This window comes from Electrona antarctica, assembly GCF_951216825.1.
Source record: "Electrona antarctica genome assembly, chromosome: 12".
Lineage (NCBI taxonomy): Eukaryota > Metazoa > Chordata > Actinopteri > Myctophiformes > Myctophidae > Electrona > Electrona antarctica.
In genome coordinates, this window is record NC_136793.1 from 20,434,674 (window position 1) to 20,445,960 (window position 11,287).

At 41.5% G+C, this 11,287-nt stretch overlaps 1 protein-coding gene across 1 annotated transcript in view; it reads right to left on the reverse strand.

Annotated features, from left to right (window-relative positions):
• adamts3 (ADAM metallopeptidase with thrombospondin type 1 motif, 3) overlaps positions 1-9,395 on the reverse strand; it is a 173,955-nt gene extending 164,560 nt beyond the window's left edge. Inside the window, exons 1-2 of the mRNA XM_079516259.1 lie at positions 9,242-9,395; positions 8,610-8,631 (exon numbers count right to left, since the gene is read on the reverse strand). Of these exons, the coding sequence (XP_079372385.1) occupies positions 8,610-8,631; positions 9,242-9,304 (85 nt within the window). The 5' untranslated portion in view covers positions 9,305-9,395. The remainder of the gene's footprint in view (positions 1-8,609; positions 8,632-9,241) is intronic.
• Between the last annotated feature and the right edge of the window lie 1,892 nt (positions 9,396-11,287).

Here is an 11,287-nt window from a genome sequence, read left to right on the forward strand (position 1 = left end):
TGAGTGCAGTTCTGATTGCAATAGGAATAGGATGTTCATTCCATAGTTTTGGAGCCAGAAGGGAGAAGAGTCTGAGACGTGTGGAGCGTTGTCCCGGCTGTTTTAATGAAGGTTCTGACAGCGTCCCTGTGTAGGCTGATCTGAGCGAGCAAAGGGGGGGTTGTAGGGTTGGGGGGTTGTAGGGTTGGATCAGACTTTGAAGATATGGGGGTGCCATACCTTTGGTTGCTTTGTAGGCCAGCATCAGTGTTTTGTACTCTGTGCGGGCAGCAACCGGGAGACAATGGAGGGAGCGGAGAAGGGGGAGACGTGGGAATTTTGGCTGGATGATTGGAGACCAAGCGTGCTGCAGCGTTCTGGATCAATTGGAGAGGCTTAAGTGCACATGCCGGTAGGCCGGTAATACCTTCACTGAAAATAGCCAATATACCAACCAATATACAAGCTCACGCAACGCAATGCTGTTTTCACCGGATGTTCACACCAGAATAGGGACACTAGTGTTCATGTGGTTTAACATGTACAGTGTACAGTATCTATCCATTAAATTGTACACTAAAAATAAAGAAAAAATAATGATTGACCTGCTCAATTGTGCTATGTTGGAAAAATGTCAATGCCCCTACGATCGGCTTTTGGTTGAGGAATGTAACGACCAGTTTGGCACATGAGAAACTAACACATACAATTAGGAAGAAACCTGCTGTATTCTATAAGATATGGGAGAGGTTCTTGGACTTCATTAATCGAGGTGACATTGAAGAGGCTTTGGATTAATTTGAGTTGTCAGCTGTTGGGTGGGGATAAAGAACTGTGATGGGGACATTGTGCATTTGTTCATGTTTAATTCTTTGAAGATTGTTTTAGTGTTTGTGCTGCCATTTGGGTGTATGACAAATATATGTGAATAATTGTTTTAAGAATACTATGTCGTAAAGAAAAAAAACATGTACAGTACATCATGCAAGGCTTCACAATAAAACTTGTAATACTGGGCCTGCTTATTTTTAATTGAGTCTAGACTACATTGTTTATTTGTTAGGATCCTCATTAGCTTTGCCCTAAAGCATAGCTAGTCTGGCATCCACTATGTGATTTTTTTAGGCTTAATAACTGCTCTCCTTCATTCGTTATTTTCATCCCTCCTCTCTCTGAATATCTGAACCAACTGGCAGGGAGAAAGTATACTGCTTTGCACAGCTGCCACGAATCTGGCTATATTAAAAACAACCAGTATTTCTCCAACGAGGGGCTTCAAGGAGGCAAGGAAATTGTCTTTCTGTGTCCGAATGGATCCATGGGAGGATTTACGCTGCCAAACCATGATTTGAACACTGATGGATACTCAACACCAGTGGGTCAAAGTATACGTAGATACTCCGATCAAATGTGAAAAGTGAAAATTGCTTAGTCAAATATGTAGTTGAGTTAAAGTACTGGAGTATTTGCCCGTTTTCCCAACAAAAGTGATTACCCTGAAAGTGGTTAAGTGGACATACAATAGGTTTCGAAATCGGCAGCGACGATATAGGCTACTGTACTGCAAAGCTCTAATTTGAGGAATAGTAAGTTCATTCCCATTCACTGGAAAGATTGGCACATGTCCATGAATCCTGACAGCTCTTCTCAGAGTGATGGCTGAAAACCTGGATTTAAGGGCATGGGATACAGTAGTCCAATTACAGTAGGATGCTTTTCCTCCAAGAAAATGAGCCAGGCTAAACCTATACAGTACATAGATTGACTGAGTTACCTATTCATTTATTCAGTGGTACCCTTCACCACTTGTCTTTAACACAGCCCTATTCTGGGAGGAACATTCCCCCAAAACAGCAGATCTAGAAGCTCATAACATGTTGTAACGCGGCATGTTGTGAGCCTGTTGATTGGTTATTTTTGGCGAAGAGATTTGGAATAGATGGAAAAGAAGTGGCCCACGTTCAGTTGGAACTCAGGTCAAGACTAAAGGGTGGTTAAACCCTATACTGACTGGAGTCCCCCTGGGCTCTAGTAGCTCTACTAGGCCCTCTCCTGTATTCACTGTGCATTAAATAGCTTTGCGGAAAATAGCCAAAACGACACAACGTGACTCAACACCATATGTTGTATGCATGTAGATCTGCTTATTTTCGCTATATGCTATAGGGTTCAAGTGGTCAAATGTCAGTGTGATTGAGAAATGTCACCAAAGGCGGGTGGAATAAATAATAAAGCGTGAATTTCAGCACCTTGTCATTTTGTCCAGGATTTTGACAGCAAGGCGTTCTAACAGGTGTTATTGTTTAACGCTAAAATTATACGTCTGGAGAAATTACATGCTTTAGAAATCACAGTTTGTACAGTGGGCCCATGCAATGCAACGAAACTAACCCTTTCAGAAGCAGATGTTTGGATATGAAGAGTTGTTTTGATTACTGATACAAATAATACTTGCATTGAATACTGGATGCCGTAAGTAGCCTAACCACAGTGATGTGGTTAGCAACTACGTACATAGTTACATACATGTACTCTTACAATTAGATTGTTTTCTTTTTTTTACTCAATTGTTTCCAATTTTCAACACTTCTACTCCACTAGATCTCAGAGTTAACTACTGTACTTTTTCCATCCACTAAAGTTATTTGATAGCTTTAGTTACAAGTTAGATTGTAGATTTAGATAATTATTACAGAATATACATTAACCAATTGAGCCCAATTTTATTCTTAAACTATATTCAAAAATAGCTGATCTACAAGATGTGACACATTGTGAGCTTGTAGATCAGCTATTTTTGGAAAAAGTTTGTCCAGTGTTTTAGGAAAGGCTTGTACAGCATTTCTGTGTTAGCTGCTCTAAGCGAACGGGAGGGGTTGTAGGGTTGGATCAGACATTGAAGTTATGGGGTGCCATGCCTTTGGTTGCTTTGTAGGCCAACATCATTGTTTTGTACAGGGTGTGGGCAGCAACCGCGAGCCAATGAAGCAGAGTGGAATAGGGTAACGTGAATATTTTGGCTGGTCAAAGCACCCGCTCCAAATGTTATCAACTGATAATCACCAGTATGTTCTTATCAGAACCATGCAATGGAGGCAATATGGACATTTCCACATACTGCCTACCGCAAATAGGCGACTAGGAAATGCAGAAGTGAAATTGCTGCTGCTGATGCGAAAACAAGACTTACGCGGCCGGTTAAGACTGATATGAGGCTAGGGGACTTACGTGGCCGGTTAAGACTGATATGAGGCTAGGGGACATACGTGGCCGGTTAAGACTGAGGTTAGATTTAGGTTTAGTAATAGGGTTAGTAGTCGGACAACGCGCCAAACGTGGCGTCTGACAATGGCTTACAATGTCAATATGTAGGAAATGTTCATGGCTCCATTGTATGGTATTGATGACGGAGATTAAATCATCTGATAACATCAGAAGCCACTAGGTCGAAGACCAGGCGTGCTGTGGCATTCTGGACCATTGGGCTTAAGCGACAAATTGATATAAAAGATAATAAATGTAAGGCCATATGGCATCACTGGTAGCCAAGAATCGCCCGACGCAGTGGTGTGAATTTTGAAAACGCAGGGTTTCACACTGCTTAATCCTTAGACGACCCAGCTCTGATCTTGACAGCGTACGTCTAAAGCCAGACAACAAATTGATATCTGGTGGCTCAGATTCAGAAAACAACATGTAATTTTAAACCATGAACTTGATGGCACTTTACAGCACAAAAACTAAGTAGAAGGAAACGGTAAGCGTTGCCACAAACATAATTATGCTTCAAATTAAATTACTTCCAGTTAATGATATTATTTACATAATGTTGCTGGTGTCTTGGATGAAATATGTATGAAATTGCATTTGCAATTAGAGAGAAACGTGAATCGTTTGGCCTAACAAGTCGCAAGGGTTACTTCCCCATCTGTTTGTCACACATTTAGAATCCCTGGGCATGTGCACAAGTTGACACTCCAACATCAGACTGGGGCTTTGACCACTTTAACCCTGACAGTGTCCCTATTTTGGGCATGTCATATACATTTTCTAAAATAGCAGATCAACAAGCTTCTAACTTGTAGCAATGCGTTGTGAGCTTGTAGAATGGCTATTTTAACTATTGGTCGTACAACAATGTACACAGTATAGGGAGCGGCTTAAAGGACAACTTTAGTATTTTTCAACGAAGGTTCATGTTTTAGGTTGTTATTAGAGAAAGTAAAAGATGAGCGTTATTTTATTTTCATTTGCTGCTTTCTTTCATTTTAGCGATTTTAGCTATTTTTGACAGGGGGGCGGGGGCATTCGAAGTAACATGGGGTTAAATATGTATTTCTTTACAACATTTTATAGCGATTTATTTTTGTATTATTTACTATAGTCCTACTAGACCCCAGGAAATTACATTTGGCCACAAAAGATCACTCTACTGAATGTGAAGGGGGAGGTGACAAACTGACATATTGAGCCTACAATACAGTATGGCAGGCCCCTATAGTACCCCCCTTCACATTCAGTAGATCCTGTGATCTTTTGTGGCCAGATAGTAAATAGCAAATAGTAAATAGCAGATCTACCAAAAAAACCTGATCTACAAGCTCACAACGCATTGTGATGCGATGCTTTCTGAGCTTGTAGATTGGCTATTCTTGCTACTTTTGTGTGAGACTTCTTGTAAGAAGAACTAGGGCATTCCATTACAAAAGAACATACGTTGAAATATGGAGATACAAGGTTTCTGTCTGACAGCAACGATACGATACGAGTGTGATGGAGAGACTTGACATTATGCTTACAATGTGAAATTCACTGCAGCACCCCATACGGGGTAATGTGAGGCCAAATAATGTTTACCCAACAATGTTGCATGCTAAAATAATAAATATAAAAAATTGAGACTATTTAGAAAATGATTGCCAATGCCAACATTCCAAAATAAGGACGCCAAGTTGAAAGTGGCTACATGAAAATTCACATTAAATCACATGCTGAGAACAATTTAAAAAAGCTTCTCCTATTAAATTAGCATGAAGTGTTTTTGGCCCTGCATATGCAATCCTTTGAATGTGCACTTTCATGTGGTAGGCTAGCTTCATTATTCATAATCATATCATATCATATCATATCATATCATTATTCATATCAAGGCCAATATAAATAAATAAATAATATTATTCAGCATTTAAGCCATGGACCACCATTTGATGAGATTTTGACTCGCAGACCCAAAACGAAATAATATTTTGTCCACCATTCCATGCTGTATTGACATGTTACCATGTACAGTAAGAGAGATAACAGGGAAACGTTGATCAAAATAATGCAGTTTAACAATAATTTAACTCTTGAGCGTGTTTCATTTTATGCTCTCAAGGGTTAAAGATCTAAGAGTTAAGATCTAATCAAATTAAATCAAATTAAATAATTCATATAGCACATTTAAAAACAACTCTCGTTGTACATGCTTCACATGTCAGAATAGTACAATACAATATTATACAGTAAAATACAGTGCAGAAGACAGTCAATAATAAAACAACAGGCAATTAAAACAAAGTCATCTAAAATAGAAAAGTGCAAGATCATGTGGGGGATTCAAAGGCTTGTGAATATAAAAAAACGTTTAAGTTGTGATTGAAAAGACTCAACAGAGGGAGCAGATCTAACGGCAAAGGGAATGCTGTTCCACAGCGTATGGGCTGCAACAGCAAAGGCACGGTCGCCCCTGAGCCTCTTTTTTGTGGGTGGAATATTTAAGAGACCCCTGTCTGCTGACCTGAGGGTCCTCCTGATAGAGGGGGGATAAGATAAGATCTAAGAGTTAAATATCTAATAAGGGTCCATTTGGTTACCAACTCTCCATCATTTATCTGGGGACCACCTGGAACCCCCTCAAGGACCACTGGTTGAAAACCACTGCTCTAGCTTAAAGGAGCGCTTCACCCATTTTCAATCTCATCTTCATATAATTGGTTCTCAATAATGTTCATGATAAGATCAGATCATGGCACAATGTCTGCCACTCTCTGCCTCATTGGTGTATTATGGAGAGTTCAGAAACCTGTCTACCAGTGACATCATTAATGGGGATTCCAAGCTAATAGAAACTACAGCCTTTCTCTCCCTGGAAAGTTAAAATGCTGAAATAGAAGCATTGTTCAGCAAAAGCAAAAGAGAAAAAAAGAAAAAAGTTTTAAATCTTGTTTTAAATTACCAAATCAGCATACCGATTATGTCACTCACTGGTGGGCAGGTTTCTGAACTGTCCACAGCCATCCTCTCAGAAATTGACTCATTTAATATTGAGCATAAGAGGACCAAAATGAAGATAGTTTGAAAAAGGGTGAAGTTATCCTTTAAACATTGCATTGATTTAGAAGGCCATAACATTCCTGAATCTCCCAGATACCCAGAAGAGTAGAGAGAAGCTCTTGTGGACACCTTCAGCAAAGACAATACATAAAAATACAAGGGAAACTGCAGCCACGCTTGTACAATGCTAGCCCTGAAAGATGGACAGTCATGACACAACTGCAGCCAGTTTTACACGATCGCTACATTTACAGAGAGAACGTGTATCCTACATAAACTTTTTCAAATATAAAGTACTCACCACGTGTGCCACGGGTGTTAGAAATGTCCTGGTACAGCGATTAGCACTGCTGCGTTCTGCGTTGTTTAATAAAAGGCATTTTTATCCGAGCGCCCCGGCTATTTACACACCGGGAGCGCATTCGCCTATTAGTTTGTATTGGCAGTGCGGTCAGCGTGCCTATATCGAACACACCCAGTGTATCAGAGTGCAACACACATCCCGACTGATAGGGGCGCGTAGTTGAAAGCCTCTGTCAAAAAAACAGCTCGGATAAAAATGCCTTTTATTAAACAAAGCGGAATGCAGCAGTGCTAATCACTGTGCCAGGACATTTCTAACACCCGTGGCGAGTACTTTATATTTGAATTCTAAATGTTTATGTACACGTTCTCTCTGTAAAATGATCGCATAAAACAGAGACAGTTGGGCCATGTCGCTCGTGAAGTACAAGCGTCATGTGAACCATGGCTAGTACAATGCATGTATATAGGGGTTCTCGTCACTCACTCGTGTGAAGTGAGCAGCGCCTTTTATCATGATGATCGTACATACGTTGCTTTTTAGGCCCACAGAGAGAAGAGTTCTGAAATTGGGTCCATAGACTTGGCTGCCACATGACTGCACTGTGGCACCCACTACGTCATAGTAAATGTAACTAACTATTTTTCCATTGACTTGGCCTAAAAAGTTTATACAGAATAAAAAGTTTGGTAAAAAGTCTATTGACTTGGCTGACACTGACGTCACGGGGGAAATGGTAAATGGTGCATGATTTATATAGCGCTTTGAAGCACTTTACATAGCATTACATTCATACACCCATTGCGGAGGAAACCATGCAAGGCAGGCTCGAGGACACTTCGACATTAACTCTGGGGGAGCTAGTGTCACTCTACCCCTGGGCCACTGCCGCCCTTAACCATAAACAAACCTAAAATGTCACACAGCATGTCACTGTCTATGACTAAACATAACCATAAATAAACCTGATACGCCCATATACAGGCATTACACTATGACTCAGACATATTAAACCATAAACTTGAAGGATATGTCATGTCATGAAAGGTGCTATACAAATAAAGTTTTATTATTATTATTAATAATAAAAGGGACAAGGACTGGTAAAGAGATATCGGTGTTAAAGGATCCTGCGTGGACATGGTTGCAGCTCACTTGTTTCCTAACCTCAGAATGAAGAACAGATGTGCAGGATTTACAAATGGAGTTTTCTTCCCTGTATGACAAAGCCCTTGAAGCGGTTCACTCATGAAATGTGTGTGTGCGTGTGTGACTGTGTGTGTGTGTGTGTGTGTGTGTGTGTGTGTGTGTGTGTGTGTGTGTGTGTGTTTTCTTTAGTGTGTCCCTGTGCGTGTTGGGAGTAGGAGGGATGGGAGATACTGTACCTCCCACACACACACAGGGTACAACTAAATTCTAGGTTGCAATTTCATGAATGTCATCTGTACCTTTTTTTGTTCCTATTTTTTATCCCCAAGCCTAAAACTTGAGTTTCTGTATACTTGGTTGCACCGAAAACAGCCGATGTGCAAATTCACTCAATGTGTTTGTACTGTAGATCAAGGGTTGAAGTTATGTCTATGAATGAATTGAATACTCAGGACTCCAATGGAAACAAGACATGGTTCTTTCTTGGCTTCAATCCTTTTAGCATTGTAGGTTATTTCCATTTAACTGTACTGTTCTGTGCTTTTTTGCAAACTGTTAATAAAGTATTCAATCAATATTTCTAGAATTCTTAATTCTACTATACTTGTGGGGACATCTGGCTTTCACAAGTACAGTAATACAGACAACGCAGTCGCACACGCACGCACGCACACACGCACACACGCACGCACGCACACACGCACACACACACACACACACACACACACACACACACACACACCCCTCCCACTTTCACCTCAGTGCACCAAGTTATCTTATCCTAGTCTGTTACTTCAGTAAGAGCTAACTCCTTGCACCCTTTCAACTTGAAATGATTTGATCACATGTAAATATCACTTACCCTCCTTATCTACTTCGCCAGCCTGAAAGACAAATGCAAAAGCCCATTAGGAAAGATTTTATGGAAATAATATTGTTTACATTGTGAAGCAGACATTTATTTTTTAAACTGCAGTGTTTTTTTGTTGACCCCCATACTAATAGATCTGAGAGTGACCCCTCATACAGGTCCATGTGGTTTCATTTGAACACTCTCAGAGTTACAGACTTTGGTCCATTTGGAAGCCTCCTCAAGGAACCCTGTTGCAGGTCCCCTGGACCCCACTTTAAGAACCACGTTTGTACATGTATAGACACTTAGACAGTGTGTTAAAAAAGAAAAAAACATCAACTCAGGAACATGTTTGTCACATTCATTTCACAGCTGTTATATAACTAGTTGATGCTTGACACATTTCAAATAACCTATATAGATTTGAGTCACTGACTATGACTGAAAATGCTACTGAATAACACTGTCATGTACGGGCTATACCACACTGTTCAATGTTGGTTTTCTTGATAACTGACAATTACACTTCTATTCATGGACATATAATTGGAGTTCGCGGCGACTTTTAACAGGGTCAATTCATTCGCAAATGCCCACACAGTGACAGTAAGTCCAACAGTAACAGCGAGACAGCCACTTACCTTGTCAGCTGAAGTCAGACTCACTACGAATCCTACAAGTAACGCTAGTGATAGGACAACCATCACGAGTCAGTAGTTTGGAGAGAAGATGAAAAAACAGGCAACTAATCCCAAAAGTTTTTCAGAAAATGAAATCAAAATGTTAAAGAACCAAATAAGCCCCTCGTCTCACACACACATCGAAAAGGACACTACGAAAAATAAGGGTCCCGCTCATTCAAAAGTGAATCAACTTCAGTGGATGGTGCAACTGGCGTTTCAAAAAGTTGTAAAAAAGTTACATTAAAATAGGAAACGGTTGCGACACTTGGGTCTCTGTTTCTATAAGTGACTCGGTTTCTATAAAGTTTGGTTAGTAAAACATCCCCCTCGTAGAGTTCCAAACTTCCAGAGCCCTCGCTGCTGGCCGGACAGAGCCTGTGTGTGTATGTGTATGTGTGTCAGACTGTGTATACTATGTGTGTGTGACGTGTGTGTGTGTGTGTGTGTGTGTGTGTGTGTGTGTGTGTGTGTGTGCGTGCGTGCGTGAGCTCTCAACCTGGCACGTCGCTCTCTGGCTAATAAACGGCAGACCAGCCCCGGTCTGACGTCACTCTCTTCCCTTTCCCATCGGAACACATGGTGAGCAGGAAAGAAGAGCATGGAAGTATAGTTAATTTAATTCTGAACAGCGGTGGAGCAATTTAAGAGAATAGGCCTACCCAGATTTTGTACCAGTAGGCCTAACAATAAAAACATGTAAGCCTAAAAAGTGCAAAGGCAATTGGCATAAAAATATGTTTGAAGTAGGCGTAGGCCGCGTAGAAAAAGTAGGCTACAAGTTTTTACAACTTGTCTAAATTGCAACATAAAAAATACAAACAATTGCTGATCTACAAGCTCTGCAATTTTCGCTACTTTTGACAATGTATTTTACATTTCTTATTTTATTTAAAAAAAATCACCTGGTGTTTTCATCAGGAGGTGGAACAATTATTTGAATAGTCTTCTTCAGAATGAAGCACGGCAGAATACACTCCTTAACACCTGAAGGTCAAACACCAATCAGGCTGCACTGGTCACACAGGTGCAGTCAATGTTGTTCAGTCTGTCTAGTTCGGGTGGTAGGCCTATAGTCTTGCTTCAAGTTCAAATCTGGGCTTTTTTTAGAGAGAGAGAGAGAGAGAGAGAGAGAGAGTGCAGGGGCGTCAGACGCAGCGTCGCCAACTGCCGATAACAGCCATATTAGTCCGACACCCTACCCCAAACCCTAACCTATAACCCTAACCAAAGAGTTATAAAGGATAGAGGGCGGACTGCCCCGCCCCCTGCTGTTCATTTCAATGGAAGTTGCTCAGTGGCGTTTTGAAGCACCCGGAAGAACGGTCTACTTCAGAAGTGCAACAGCTGGGGTTTAACATTGAGCGCTCAATGTTAAACCCCAGCGGCGTGGGGTTTCCTCGTGATAAATGCAGGGGCCCACCTGCAGTTCCAGCTTTCACCACTATGTCTCGCAGCTTCAACGTTGGCAAGCCTTTCTGGGGGCTTGACCCTAACCTCACAGGGAAGCCACAGGTGGGGTTTAACCAGCAATCCTTGTCGGGAGCCACGGGTGAGTCTGAACCAGCCTCGCATGTCGGGAGAGCAGAGGAAACACTGCCGTGGCTGTTATCGGCAGTTGCCACGTCTCGACCGGCGGCTGCCGCACGGCCCAGCAGTCGATGAAATGCTGCCGCGGCACGGACCAGCAGTGAAGTGTCATAACCCCCCCTTCCCCAGCAGCTACCGACCAGCCCACCCCCCCAGCAGGACGGCCTCTGATCGCTGCTGCCGGTGAATGCACTCGCTCCTTCCGTTTTGTTTTTTTACAATTAGTTTAGCACTTAGCACATTTAGTGATTGCACCTTTCAACAGAACAGAAGATGATAAACATCAATGTAAGCATGTTAAAAACCAGGATATTTTTGTTTTAGAGATATTTGTCCAGCTTGAAACCGAGACAACAGCTGCTTCTTTTCACCGAACAGTAGTAACACACAGAGTAGCACACAGAGGAACCTGCTATC